Source organism: Pristiophorus japonicus, chromosome 12, assembly GCF_044704955.1.
Source record: "Pristiophorus japonicus isolate sPriJap1 chromosome 12, sPriJap1.hap1, whole genome shotgun sequence".
In the NCBI taxonomy this organism is placed as follows: domain Eukaryota; kingdom Metazoa; phylum Chordata; class Chondrichthyes; family Pristiophoridae; genus Pristiophorus; species Pristiophorus japonicus.
In genome coordinates, this window is record NC_091988.1 from 186,672,163 (window position 1) to 186,687,058 (window position 14,896).

The 14,896-nt window shown below is 42.4% G+C and overlaps 1 protein-coding gene across 7 annotated transcripts in view; it reads right to left on the reverse strand.

Annotated features, from left to right (window-relative positions):
• osbpl2b (oxysterol binding protein-like 2b) overlaps window positions 1–14,896 on the reverse strand; it is a 73,368-nt gene that overhangs the window by 19,276 nt on the left and 39,196 nt on the right. For 6 of the 7 annotated variants that reach the window (XM_070896279.1, XM_070896277.1, XM_070896282.1 and 3 more), the window contains 5 exons: window positions 7,832–8,003; window positions 2,107–2,254; window positions 1,733–1,808; window positions 760–894; window positions 119–216 (listed from right to left, as the gene is read on the reverse strand). In XM_070896279.1, the coding sequence (XP_070752380.1) occupies window positions 119–216; window positions 760–894; window positions 1,733–1,808; window positions 2,107–2,254; window positions 7,832–7,868 (494 nt within the window). In that variant the 5' untranslated portion in view covers window positions 7,869–8,003. Of the gene's footprint in view, window positions 1–118; window positions 217–759; window positions 895–1,732; window positions 1,809–2,106; window positions 2,255–7,831; window positions 8,004–8,653; window positions 8,672–14,896 lie in introns of those variants that run through there. The other variant, XM_070896283.1, reaches the window with a different exon arrangement.

Here is a 14,896-nt window from a genome sequence, read left to right on the forward strand (position 1 = left end):
AAATTTACTACATTGCTAGCAGTTCCACAAATGCACCAATTACATATTTCTTAAAGGAACCAATGTAACTAGTGCTAATAGAGGTCATTCACATGAAACCTTGCAATTTGTATCTCACCTTCTAAGTTCATAGGTTTCACCGAGTAGTGGGTTGAATGGTTTGCCAGTCCTTTCCCACTGTGAAGCTACAGCAGAAACTGCAAACGCAGCTACAGTCTGTAGAAAATACAAAATAAATTACAAAAACAGGAACGCTTTGAAGTTTGGAACAGTACTTGTGTTTAATATTCAACAGCTCATTTGGGCCCATTATTAAATTGAAGTGTTAAAATTGTAAGCTGTTCCACATGCCCCCAACCCTTGCTCTTCCTTGTTGCGAGGGTCATTTAAAACAATAAGGTAAACGTCCCTGCCTTTTATATCTATTTAATATTTAAATAAACATCACTGCTGCATGTGACATCTGTTTGGAATACGAAATGCTGCAAATTCAGAAACTCTACTTGGACTCCAAATTGGCTTACTTAAAAGATCTTGGTCTATGACCCAAATCAATTATATGACTCCAGGTTAAACATGCATTAGTCTAAAGTTTCTCACATCTAACACCATGGTTGCCAACTCCAACAGCTCTTGGCCTTCCACACTGGTTTGCGCGGCATTATTTCTATCATCAACCGTGATCACTGCAAAAGACTCAACTGAATACACCTGAAGTGTGAAAATAGTTTCAGCTGGTTCTGACTGAAGCATACCCACCTGCAATCTCTCCATCGAATCAGAAAGCATAGAAGCCTTGTGAATGAGGTACGTGTGTTCCATGTATTCTGTAATTCGTTGCAGAAAACTCAAAGGCTCATTAAATAGAATAGGCATAGTAATTTTTGACAGCTCCTAAGACAAAACATGAAGACAGTCAATTTTAATATTAGACTCAACCACATCAAATTTTAAAGAGTGTATTGTTCAACTGAAGGTGAAGTTTTTTTTTTAAAATAGCTGTCAATGATTATATAATAGAAAAACATTAGAACATTTCCCTTTCCTGTCCCTATTTTTAGCTTTAGTTTTTTTTCTATTCTTATTTTAAAGTGCCAACAACTCGCATTTATATTGCACTTTTAACATATGTGCAGTGCCTTGGGATGTTTACCGACGTGTAGTCAGACAAAATTGACACGAAGCCAAAGGGAGAAATATTAGGAAAGGTAACTAATAGCTTGGTCAAAGAGGAAGGATGATCTGACAGAGGTGGAGAGATTTAGGGTGGGAAGTTCAGAGCTTGGGGCCTAGACAGCTGAAGGCTTGACCGCTAATGATGGGCTGAAAGGAATAAAGGATATGCAAGAGGAACCAAGTTCTCAGAGTATTGTAGGGCTGAGAGAGGTTACAGAGACAAGGAGAGGCAAGGCCATGAAAGGATTTTGAGAAATTTAAATTGGAGGCATTGGAGGACTGGAAGCCAATGTAGGTCAATGAGCACTGGAATGATGGGCGGGCAGAACAAGCAAGGATAGTCTCATTCAGTGTTGGAGGAGGATGGTGTGACCAAACACACAAAATCTATAACTGGTGCCTTCAACTACAAAACCCAAATTAAAAAAATCAATAGACAATGAATGATCAGGAATAATTTTAAGATTAGGAATTCTATTTTCATTACCACAGTGAAAATCAAACACACAGTCATCAATTCACTACAGTTGGTTTAAATCAGCCAATCTGTACTCACCAATCCAATGCACTTCTTTAAAATGCTCCACAAACTTAATTGATTTCTACTAAACATTGGAGCTGGTAATGCATTTCTGTAAGAAAAAGAATAAAAAACTGTAGTCAGATGCAAATGGCAGGACTCAAAGGATTAAAACTTCTCAGTCAAAATAGTATACAGAGTACAACAATTCTTTTCCTTCATTACTGATTTCCCCCCAAAATGCATTTGATAAAAATAGTCTTGCCAGAAGGAAACTATAATACCATAGGAATAAGAAAAAGCTATTTAGCCTAACTAACTTGCCCTCTCTATTTCAACTTCTGAAAATCTACTGTGTTCAGCTATGCTCTACACTGTACAAAGTTTCCCACACCATCAATTGTACTCACCTATGTTTCTTAATTCCATTTTCTTGGGTCGGTTCTCGGTTGTGAACATTCTGGCCAGATCTACTGCTTCCACTTTTGTTGGAAAAACTCGCTGAATGATCTGCCATCATTGGGCCCATTCTAGTGTCAGAATCATCGGATTCAAACCCTACATATAGTAATATAAATAATTAATTCTCTATAGATGTTATCAAGTTAGATAAACGTGAAGTTCGTTAAAGCCGAAGTCGGTTCGAGGAAGTGTTTCCCACACATTAGGTCGAGGACTAAGTATTCTCTTAGTTGTTGTGACTTAAAGGAATCTCCAGTAGGCAAAGAGAGGATCAGGGAATATTCCAGATGAAGTCCGGTCATTTCTTAATGAATGGATTGAGTCTAAAGGGCGACCTTACAGGATAGAGTAGGAAACAATGATGGGAGGATGGATAGAGACACAGCAGGCCTTAGTGAAGAGCGCCTGGTTAAAAAAGATTAAGGTGTTAAGAGTTAAAAAGTGTTAAAAAGTGTTATAAAGAGTAAAGCGTTAGTGTCCAATGCTGGGATCACCGGTCGCTCCTGTGCCCCAACCTCGCCGCTCCTGCTCACACTCCAATCAGCGACCTGGACCTTGGTGACGTCCAATCCAGTCACCCTCTTCACAGCCATTGCTCTCCTGCACCAGCTCGCGCTGTACCTTGAAGTGGTACGCTCCTTTGAAGGCCCCGACCTGCTGATGGTCCTTGCAGGTGGGGCTGATGCGCCAAATGCCGGGTCGGGCCGCACGCTGCTCCTTTGAAGCACAGCCCAGCCCACACTGCAATGTGTGTGCACACTTGGTCCATGCAGCAGAGCAGGTCTCCAATCGTCTTGGTTAATCCTTGCCACTGGACCAAGACATAGCTCTGTCAAGCCCGTGGGTGGCTAGTGTGCAACAGCCACCACACGTTAAAAAAATCCACCTTTCAGGATGTAGTTCAGGACCTGGAATATTAGGTCCTTCATCGAAAGACCTGTGAACTCAACCCTTTTTGGTGTGGAAGCAAGTCATCCTCGATACGAGGGACCGCCTATAATGATGAATGCTGGGGATTCAAAAGATGGAGGAGGCCGAGGCTAGAGATAAAGAACGCAGAGCAGCTAGAAAAGTAGAAAACTGGAGATTTCAGGCACTCGCAGCAGCCAGGATTGTTCAGACGCTGGGTCAGCATCTTGCGGATGAACCGTAATCAAGATCTAGCAAAAGGAATATCTAAGCTGCAACAGATGGTGGTATTAGCTTGCCCATCGGAGACAGAAATTGATGAAGCCTGGTGGTATTGGGAGAATTCCCAAGGTCAGAGAGTTGAAAAGAGGATTAAAGGACAGGAAGCACGCCCACCGTTCCCTTCCACACGTCCCTTGTCTTCTCCAACTTCAGAGCCTCGAACCCGCGTGGTTCGCGTGGCATTAGGTACGCAGGCGGAGCGGTTAGATGCCACTTCAGTTCCTCAGACGCTTGCCACCCCGCAACATTACACACGACGTTCTGGTAATGTGGAGAGTGGGGAAAGCACGTTCGGGCGGACAAAGCAAGAGCATGATTATGAATCTTCCACTCCGTATGGTGCTCGTGAAGGGAACTACCTTTAGTGGTTTTGGGGATTCCTGATATGAGTGAGGAGGGATAAAGTTACAGGACATGAGAGCTATCCTGGGTGAAGTGGGACCTGCACCGCTTCAGAATCTTAATAAGTTTACCCAATGTTGGTGTAATATTCTGGGATGGTGGCAGTCAGGGGACATATTGGAGTAACAGAGGGTTCACACGATTCTACGAGCTTTAGGAAATCACCGGGAAAAGGTAGTAGGCTTTGAAACAAATCCCAGGTCTCTGCTTGGTAGAATAATAGTTACGATCTTTGGTGCTCACTCAGGGTCACAGTTGATAAAGCGGCTTGCATTAGAGACTGGCTAAAGAATCAGAGAAGTTAAAAGAAAAGTTGAAGAATCAGGAAGAGGGAGCAAGAATCATACAGGAATGATACCTCGATTCAGTTGGTGAGGTCGGGGTAGATTCCGCAAGTGAGGCGGAATTGCAATCGGGATGCCACGCCTCAACCACGCAAGTCGATCCCTTAGGACCCTTACTTCAGGATAGAGGTGGCCGTACCCTTATTGAGGCATGTGTGGAAGGGCAGTGAGAAATATCTTCAATTGATGCAGGCTCCGCCAGACAAATGAAGGTTGAGGTGGTCCTGGAGGAAGGGGACTACCCTCCTCAGAGACAGTACCCCATCACCCCAGATACAATTACTGAACAGTGTAAGAGATGAAAGCAATGGAAGAAGCTTGCTCAGAAGCGCAGTGTTTCTGTGGGAATGGGCTTCTCAGAACTGATGAGATGTTCAGTGAAAAGCTAAAATGTGGGAGTTATAAGCATGATAAGCATAAAGGAGTCAAGGGTTATGGGGACCAGGCATGGAAGGGGAGTTGAGACCAAGATCAGATCAGCCATGATCTTATTGAATGGCAGAGCAGGTTCGAGGGGCCAAAAGGCTTATTCCTGCTCCTATTTCTTATGTTCTTATGATCTACAGGCTTGCGAAATGGAAGTCGGAATGTTGAAAAAGACAGTTATAGCAGTTCCAAAGGGTGAACTGAGAGAAGGACTGGGACGCTTGATTGAATATTCATCATTTTCATCACCCTTTCCTCTATGTTGTTACACACCTCCCAAACACCAGAGAAGTGTTAAAAACTGTGCAGGAGGTAATTGACTTGGTTGCAGACACCGACTGTGAATTTAAGACTTTGAATTGGTATAGAATGGGATTCAGTAGAAAACATCAGAAATTGAAAATTGGTTTAAGGGAAAGGATAAAATAGTTATGATGGAGAAAAGGGAAGATCATGCCTCTTTTCTACTGTTCTACAGGTTTTTCTTTGATGTTTAGGTGTGAATGTTAAAGTTTAAAAAAAGCATGTGCGAATGTCTGTTCGTGTGGCTATGGTTCCTCCCTCCTTTTTCAAGCGGCACTGGTTAGTTTGAGATATTGGTCTGAATTAAATGGAGTTATTAAAACCAGACTTTTATTTATGGCCATGGGGAGATTCTAGTTGGTGTAAAATGTGTGAAAGCTTCTCGTTCCAGACATGAGGCAATCACATCAACAATCAGTATTTTTAACATTTCTGACCAATTTCAGTACTTTGAGATGATTGTTTATTCGTCTTAAATGGTATTAAAATGTGTGGCCAGGGGGAAAAAAAAGGAAATGCTATTGCGTGTGGAGTTGTTTTACAATGTTTGTAGTGGTGTTACTGATGATGTCTGATGTTTTTATCTGCTGAATCCCTCTTTCTTCCTTTAAGACCCTCCTTAAAACCTACCTCTTTAACCAAGCTTTTGATCACCGGCCCTAATTTTTCCTTATGTGGCTCGGTGTCAAATTTTTTGTCTCATAATACTCCTGTAAAGCACCTTCGGACATGTCATAAAATGTTTTTTTATTTGGCAAGTTTTTTTAAAAACTTGAAAGCTGGGAAAAGTTGTGCGACAGAAGTGGACACTGATTGATGTCTGTGTTTGTCTTCATTTGAAATGTAAAAAAAGGAAGTTAACTCTTTCCACAACCAGCTGTGAACTCTGTTTTAATTCACTAAGGAACAACTTTTGCATTGCTGATTGTAAATATTTCGGGCATTTTAAAACTTTATGTTTTTGAATTTGAGTGGATGTTTCCCACAGTGGCAGAAGTGATCAAAAATTGACAAATGACGAATTAACCCATTGGGCTTGCAGAAAAGCCAAAATGGATTTTCTGTTTTTTTTAAGCAGGGGGTCATGAGTGTTGATGGGGCAAGATTGCCAAGAGGGCTTCTTTAATATAGAAATGACCTCGAGGTGTTACAGAGCTTGAACTTTGCTGAAAAAGTGCAGTGGGAGCTCCAGTAATGTTCAGCATTTAAGACATTGATGGATCTCAAATGTCACAGCATGATGACAAAATTAAGACTTTGCTTTTTTAATGCTTGGAATTAACTATTTGGAGTCATGCGTTATCTTCCAAGGGAGCGGAGATAAAGGACATGCATCCAAATACTTCTGTTAAAATCATAAGCCTGGACATAATTTTGTGTGAAATTAATATTGATTGGATGGATTGATGAGTTACTGTTCAAGCATTCGATAGCGAAATAGACTTTTAATGAAACAAGGAAGAGTTAAACATACTGGTACCTATCAGAGGAATTGAAATTAAAGTAAGATGGGATACAGGATTTTAAACTTCTAAAATTCAGGGAGTTAACAATGAAATTGGGATGACTGAAAGCTAGTGGGGGAAATTATACTTAGCAAGAATATCCGTAAGATGGATAATAATAAGGAGAGCTGGATACATCTTAAGTCCATGATTACTTGATATTACAGTACATTGTAGCATTATACAGATAATGCCTGGCAGAGAGAGAGAGGAATTGAGGGAATATGGGAGCGAAAGTCCATATTACCCCAATACTTTGCTATTCACTCTGTGCTGACTGTGAGATAGCACATGCTGGATTAAAAGTTCAAATGGTAGGATGTGTCAGTCATTCAGCCATATCTGAATGTGTCAACTTGATCACTCGGTTGAGGTTTTATTGTGGCAATAAAGCAATTAGAAGAGTTGGGTGCCTGGTTGTTTGGTTTAAGTTGTTATTCTGTTAGCATTTGTGTACCATTGATGTACCAGGATTTATTGGTAGTATGCATGGAATAGAAACACAGAAATTTACAGCGCAGAAGGAGGCCATTTCGGCCCATCGTGTCCACGCCAGCCGACAAAGGGCCACACAGCCCTTGGTCAGCAGCCCTAAAGGTTACATATAAACCTATGAACAATGACGGAAAGGCAAAGAGCACCCAGCCCAACCAGTCCGCCTCACACAACTGCGACACCCCTTATACTGAAACATTCTACACTCCACCCCAACCGAAATGTAAGTGAACACTGTTTTAGTAGCATCATGAATGGAGTGATGGCTCAGCAGCTAGCATACTGGAATCGGTTAGTGTCTCTCAAAAGCAACGACATACACTGGTTTTGTGAAGCGTGTGTCTCGAAACGAAAAAGAACAAGCAGTCCAACAATAGAGCCAGGTACAATGTTCCAAATCCGGCTGTCCGAAAACTGGAATTGTCAAAAAACTGGACATTTTTTGAGGCGGCTAAGATGGCGGCAGGGGATGAGGAAACTGGTAAAAAAACGCAGCGCCGGGGGACCGCGAGAATTGGTAGGCCGCGCGGAGCGGAGGGACTCAGCGAGGATTGGTGAGAAGCGGCGAGGAGCGCCAACAGCGAGGTCCGAAATCCGGCAAAATCCGAAAACCAGCACGGTCTCGGTCCCGAGGTTGTTGGATTTCAGACGTATTGATTTTCTTGTCCCTAGGTTGCCGGATTTCAGACGTTGTATCTGTACTTCTAAACAATGAATATTCACCAATATTACTATGGGTTTTTTTTGTTGAGGTTTCTAAGATTGTTTTTAAAACTTGCCCTCATAATTACAGTGATGGCACGAGGAATTATTGAACCTTGTGGTAGCATCTCAAAAAATAGAGCAGCGTGCTACTCCCAAATAACTAGGAATAAGGAAAAAAAACAGCTTTTGCAGCGTTGATCTTTTACTACCTTCATTAGAAGCATTGATTAAGCAGGATTTAAAACTAGTATCAGCATACAGATACAGGGTGCAACTATCAAATAGCACTCTCAGATACTTGCCTGTAACAGCATCATAAAACTCTTCCTCACTATTCATCCTCCCTTTGAAAAAAATATTAAAATTTTTGCTTCCTTTCCGATGAAGGCACTTTAGTGCATGGTTCTCCTTGGACACTACTGTATAGGGGTTCTTGATCTTTTTTCTATGGTATTTTAGATGCTCACAAAATACCTAAAACAAAAACAAAGTCAATACATTACCAAATTGAAATCAGGGCTTTCCGTCACTTGTCAACTAAAAATATACAATTTGAATGTCAGACACAATTTCCAAATTTTACTGAACACAATAGGATGAGGAAATCTGAATCTAGTTTCCTCTAAAGTTCACTGATGACAAGTTAGAGTGCAATTGCAGAATACGAACCAAGCCAAGAAGTTTTATTAAAAAGGACTACTAGAGACAGTGCTGTTCCAAGTCCACTACCGTTTTAATAATGAATCATTCACTAGTTTCTTGAAGTGAAGAGGGACTAATGAGAAGGAACTACATTTTTTGTGCTCATCAACGTGAAATATGCTCTTTTGGGGAATGGAACTTTTCCCATTTCAGGCACTCAGCAACAGCATCAAACATTGCCAGGTAGGATATAGCACAGCCAGATGTTGAGTAAAGTTCCTACAGGACAAGTGGGAAATTGTTCAACCTCCAGTCCAGATCCAAGGTTTTTCCAACCTCGGTCATTGAATTACAATATGCAAATCCGCTTGCGTTTATGCACACTGGAGTCCGAACTCCAAACCATCGCTGACACCTTCACTGAAGCGTACGAGTCTGGGCCTTACATTAAACATCAGCTAGACAAAAGGTTCTCTACCAACCTGCCCCCGCCACACAGTACTGCTCCCAGATTATCAAGATGCATGACGAGACTTTGGGCAATGTGGACCACTTCCCATACCTTGGGAGCCTACTATCAGCAAGGACAGACATCGAAGTCCAAAACCACCTTCAGTATGCCAGAGCAGCCTTCGGCCGACTAAGGAAAAGTGTGTTCGAAGACCAGGATCTCAAACCTGTTCATGTCCTACAAAACAGTAGTGATACCCGCCCTCCTATATGCTTCAGAGACATGCAGACACTTCAAAGCACTGGAGAAGTACCACTAATGCTACCTCCGCAAAATCCTGCAAATTCATTGGCAAGATAGGCGCACCAACATCAGTGTTCTCTCTCTCAGGCCAACATCCCCAGCATCGAGCCATTGACCACGCTCAATCAGCTCTGATGGACGGACCACACTGTCCGCATGCCAGATATTAGACTCCTGAAACAAGCACTCTACTCCGAGCTACGTCACGGCAGGCGAGCCCCAGTAGGGCAGAGAAAACGCTTTAAGGACACCCTCAAAGCCTCCTTGAAAAAAAATGCAACATCCCTACCGACTCTTGGGAATCCCTGGTCCAAGACCGCTCAAAATGGAGAAGCATCCGAGAAGGTGGCGAACACTTCGAGTCTCTTCGCCGGGAGCACACGGAAGCCAAGTACAAACAGCGAAAGGAACGTACGACAAATCAAGCATCCCACCCACCCGTCCCTCCAACCATCATCTGCCCCACCTGCAACAGAGACTGTAGATCCCGCATTGGCCTCATTAGTCATCTTAGAACTCATTTCAGAGTGGAAGCAAGTCATCCTCGACTCCGGGGGACTGCCTAAGAAGAAGAAAGTTCCTACAACTGTCCCAAAAATGAACCTCAACCCCAACCTCAGAACAGCATCTCCTATTGTACAAATGTACTATTTTCTCCATCAGCCATCTTATGACTGAGTGAAAGGGCAATTGATACGAAATTAGGCAGAGATTTGTGCTGTTGGTTCATGCCAAATAAGAACTGGAATGAGACTGCCCAAACTTATTTCAAGTAGGACTCTTACAGCCTCATTAGAAAGTTCTTTATACAATACATTAAGTTTCCAATTTGAATAGGGCCTGATAGTCTGCATCCCAGAGTACTTAAGGAAGTGGCCCTAAAAATAGTGGATGCATTGGTGATCATTTTCTAACATTCTATAGACTCTGGATCAGAGGGTAGCTAATGTAACCCCACTTTTTAAAAAAAGGAGTGAGAAAGAAAACAGGGAATTATAGACCGGTTAGCCTGACATTGGTAGTGGGGAAAATGTTGGAATCAATTATTAAAGATGTAAAAGCAGCGCATTTGGAAAGCAGCGAAAGGATCGGTCCAAGTCAGCATGGATTTGTGAAAGGGAAATCATGCTTGCCAAATCTTCAAGAATTTTTTGAGCATGTAACTAGTAGAGTGGATAAGGAAGAACCAGTGGATGTGGTGTATTTGGACTTTCAAAAGGCTTTTGACAAGGTCCCACACAAGAGATTAGTGTGCAAAATTAAAGCACATGGTATTGGGGATAATGTATTGATGTAGATAGAGAATTGGTTGGCAGACAGGAAGCAAAGAGTAGGAATAAACGGGTCCTTTTCAGAATGGCAGGCAGTGACTAGTGGAGTGCTGCAGGGCTCAGTGCTGGGACCCCAGCTATTTACAATATATATTAATGATTTAGATAAAGGAATTGAATGTAATATCTCTAAGTTTGCAGATGACACTAAGCTGGGTGGCAGTGTGAGTTGTGAGGAGGATGCTAAGAGGCTACAGTGTGATTTGGACAGGTTAGGTGGGTGGGCAAATGCATGTCAGATGGAGTATAATGTAGATAAATGTGAGGTTATCCACTTTGGTCGCAAAAACAGGAAGGCAGAATATTATCTGAATGGTGACAGATTAGGAAAAGAGGAGGTGCAAATAGACCTGGGTGTCATGGTACATCAGTCATTGAAAGTTGGCATGCAGGTACAGCAGGCGGTGAAGGCGGCAAATGGCATGTTGGCCTTCATAGCGAGAGGATTTGAATATAGGAGCAGGGAGGACTTACTGCAGTTGTACAGGGCCTTGGTGAGGCCACACCTGGAGTATTGTGTACAGTTTTGGTCTCCTAATGAGGAAGGAAATTCTTGCTATTGAGGGAGTGCAGCAAAGGTTCACCAGACTGATTCCCGGGATGGAAGGACTGACATATGAAGAAAGACTGGATCGACTAGGCTTACATTCACTGGAATTTAAAAGAATGAGAGGGGACCTCATAGAAACATATAAAATTCTGACAGCATTGGACAGGTTAGATGCAGGAAGAATGTTCCCGATGTTGGGGAAGTCCAGAACCAGGGGTCACAGTCTAACGAAAAGGGGTAAGCCATTTAGGACCGAGATGAGGAAAAACTTCTTCACTCAGAATTGGGAACCTGTGGAATTGTCTACCACAGAAAGTTGTTGAGGCCAGTTCGTTAGATATATTCAAAAGGAAGTTAAGTGTGACCCTTACGGCTAAAGGGATCAAGGGGTATGGAGAGAAAGCAGGAATGGGGTACTGAAGTTGCATGATCCGCCATGATCATATTGAATGGTGGTGCAGGCTCGAAGGGCCGAATGGCCTACTCCTGCACCTATTTTCTATGTTTCTATGTTTGTATGAAGTGAAACTATTAATTTTTTGCGATCAAATCATTAAAATACAAGTGTATTTTGTGATGAACTCAAAAATCAGACTGAAGTAATCATAAAAGGAAAACTAAAAAGGTCCATAGTCAGTGTTCAAGGATAGACCCATTTTAATTACAACTATGGAATTTCCCATGATGGTGCTTAGTGGATATACTGGTTTGAAAGAGGGATGTGTGTTGCATGAACGTGAAGTCTCTAACAATTAACAAAACAGTCAGTGGTGACTGGTACGAAGTACATAGTGATCAGGTGATTGTTTGAAAGGTCAGTGGACTCTGCTGCTGTGATTGCACTAGTCAAAGGGACTCTAGAACACACCATCATGGTGGTATGAACAAAACGTTTAATCAAGCTTTTGGTCACCAGTCCTAATATCTCTGTCATCATAGGCAGTCCCTCGAAATTGAGGAAGACTTGCTTCCACTCTAAAAGTGAGTTCTCAGGTGACTGTACAGTTCAATACGGGAATTACAGTCTCTGTCGCAGATGGGGCAGACAGTCGTTGAAGGAAAGGGTGGGGAGTCTGGTTTGCCGCACACTCCTTCCAGTGCCTGCACTTGTTTTCTGCATGCTCTCGGCGACGAGCCTCGTTGTGCTCAGTGCTCTCCCAGAACCTCTACTTTCATTTAGGGCGGTCTTTAGCCAGGGATTTCCAGGTGTCGGTGGGGATGTTGCATTTTTATTAAGGAGGCTTTGAGGGTGTCCTTGAAATGTTTCCTCTGTCCACTTGGGGATCGCCTGCCGTGTAGGAGTTCCGAGTAGAGTGCTTGCTTTGGGAGTCTTGTGTCGGACATAGAAACATAGAAAATAGGTGCAGGAGTAGGCCATTCGGCCCTTCGAGCCTGCACCACCATTCGATAAGATCATGGCTGATCATTCCCTCAGTACCCCTTTCCTGCTTTCTCTCCATACCCCTTGATCCCTTTAGCCGCAAGGGCCATATCTAACTCCCTCTTGAATATATACAATGAACTGGCATCAACAATTCTCTGCGGCAGGGAATTCCATAGGTTAACAACTCTGAGTGAAGAAGTTTCTCCTCATCTCAGTCCTAAATGGCTTACCCCTTATCCTAAAGACTATGTCCCCTGGTTCTGGACTTCCCAAACATCGGGAACAATCTACCTGCATGTAACCTGTCCCGTCCCATCAGAATCTTGTATGTTTCTATGAGATCCCCTCTCATCCTTCTAAACTCCAATGTATAAAGGCCCAGTTGATATAGTCTCTCCTCATATGTCAGTCCAGCCATCCCGGGAATCAGTCTGGTAAACCTTTGCTGCACCTCCCCCGCCCCCCAATAGCAAGAACGTCCTTCCTTAGATTAGGAGACCAAAATCGAACACAATATTCCAGGTGAGGCCTCACCAAGGCCCTGCACAACTGCAGCAAGACCTCCCCGCTCCTACACTCAAATCCCCTAGCTATGAAGGCCAACATACCATTTGCCCTCCTTACCGCCTGCTGCACCTGTATGCCAACTTTCAATGACTGATGAACCATGACACACAGGTCTCGCCGCACCTCCCCTTTTCCGAATCTGCCACCATTCAGATAATATTCTGCCCTCGTGTTTTTGCCCCCAAAGTGGATAACCTCACATTTATCCACATTATACTGCATCTGCCATACATTCGCCCACCCACCCAACCATGCGGACAATGTGGCCTGCCCAACGGAGCTGGTCGAGTGTGGTCAGTACTTCAATGCTGGGGATGTTGGTCTGATTGAGAACACTGACTGTGCATCCATCCTCCCAGTGAATTTGCATGATCTTGCAGAGACATCGTTGGTGGTATTTCTCCAGTGATTTGAGGTGCCCACTGTATATGGTCCATGTCTTGGAGTCATACAGGAGGGCGGGTATCAATACAGCTTTGTAGACAATAGGCTTGGTGCCAGATTTAAGGGCCTGATCTTCGAACACTCTCTTCCTCAGGTGACCGAAGGCTGCGCTGGCGCACTGGAGGCGGTGTTGGACCTCAAGGTTGATGTCTGCCCTTGCTGATAGTAGGCTCCCGAGGTACGGAAAGTGGTCCATGAAGGTGATCTCTATGTAGCTCGGTGTCAAATCTTGTCTGATAACGCTCCTGTAAAGCGCATTGGGATGGTTTACTACATTAAAGATGTTATATAAATGCAAGCAGTTGTTGCTGTAATAATATATACAGGAAGACTTTTTCAACAAAATAAATTTCACCATCAGTAAAATTTTCATTTACATTGATCAGTGCCAGACCACAGTAAACTGCTCCCATGACTGGCAAACCTTTGTTTCTTTTGCCTTCTGATGAAAGCTTATAAGTGTTGAAAGCTTCACAAATTATGGTTTTAATGTGTAACTACATTCTTAACAAACCATGTTCAAACATTCAACATTGATTTAATTACTTTACATAACTTTAAAATAGAACTGGCAAATCTAGCCTCCCTCTTCCTTCTCTTTGCTTCCCTCTTCCTTACACGGGCAGGATTCACAAGCAACTGAAAGCAAATAATTAAAAAATCTGGCTGGGGCATTTCTTTAAATTGCAATTATTAAAAGTAATTACATTAGTCAAGCCAGTCTGCTCCCCCTCCCCCACGAATAATGGCTATTAGGGGTAGGTACACAAGGAAGCATTCACTTCAGGAGAGGAGGTGGGGGAAAGTGATAACATTGCCAAGAAAAATACAAAACAATCTAACAAAGTGTAAAATTAGTCACATTTTAATTATGCACAGCAACAAGAATAATGTCCACATTGAACTGATAAATTTTCGAACGGCATTTAAAAGATAGCATTGAAATATAAAATTGCTTCATTGGATTTTATCTGTGCAAGGTCAGAAAAGAATAAAAGTCCATCATGCACAATTGGACACTTCAAAATATTATTTTTATTGAACTCAACTGAAGAGAATCATGTCTAACTGATGGCAGTGTCCCTATCGGACTTGGGCATGTGGCAGCATGCTGTATCAGATTAACAACAGTGGCGATTTTGACAGCCTTTAAACTAAACAAAAAAGTTTTATATTTATTATATTTATCAAAAAAGGATGCTGAAAACAACTCAGCATTTTGACATTTCTAAATGCACTGGAAAATACTGAACTGGGCCTATACTATACCAAGATATTGAGGAAAGGAAAGTGACAGACATTCAGCCTACAATCTAAACCCTCGGATTATCATGGCTTTCTCACTTCTTCAGTATTGGCAGTCATTGATGACTATTTAAAATTAACAAGTCTCAGATAATGAAGAGTCGAGAAGTGGGTTGACTGAACTACAGGTATTACATTAAATTACTATGAAAAATGTTATTCAAATCTTTACTGCAACCCATCTTTTTAACAATACACAACAAATCAAATATTGTGGATTGCTGGGTTTAAAACATGTTTTGCTTTGCAGCACACTGGTCATGTAACAACCATAAACTTCCTTGCACTGAAGCATTCATAACCAGCAGTCACGCCAGTGATAAAAGCAGTTAATTTCCTTAACCATCAGGGCTAATACCTTGTAGTATTGCACTATTGCAGGAATGAGGT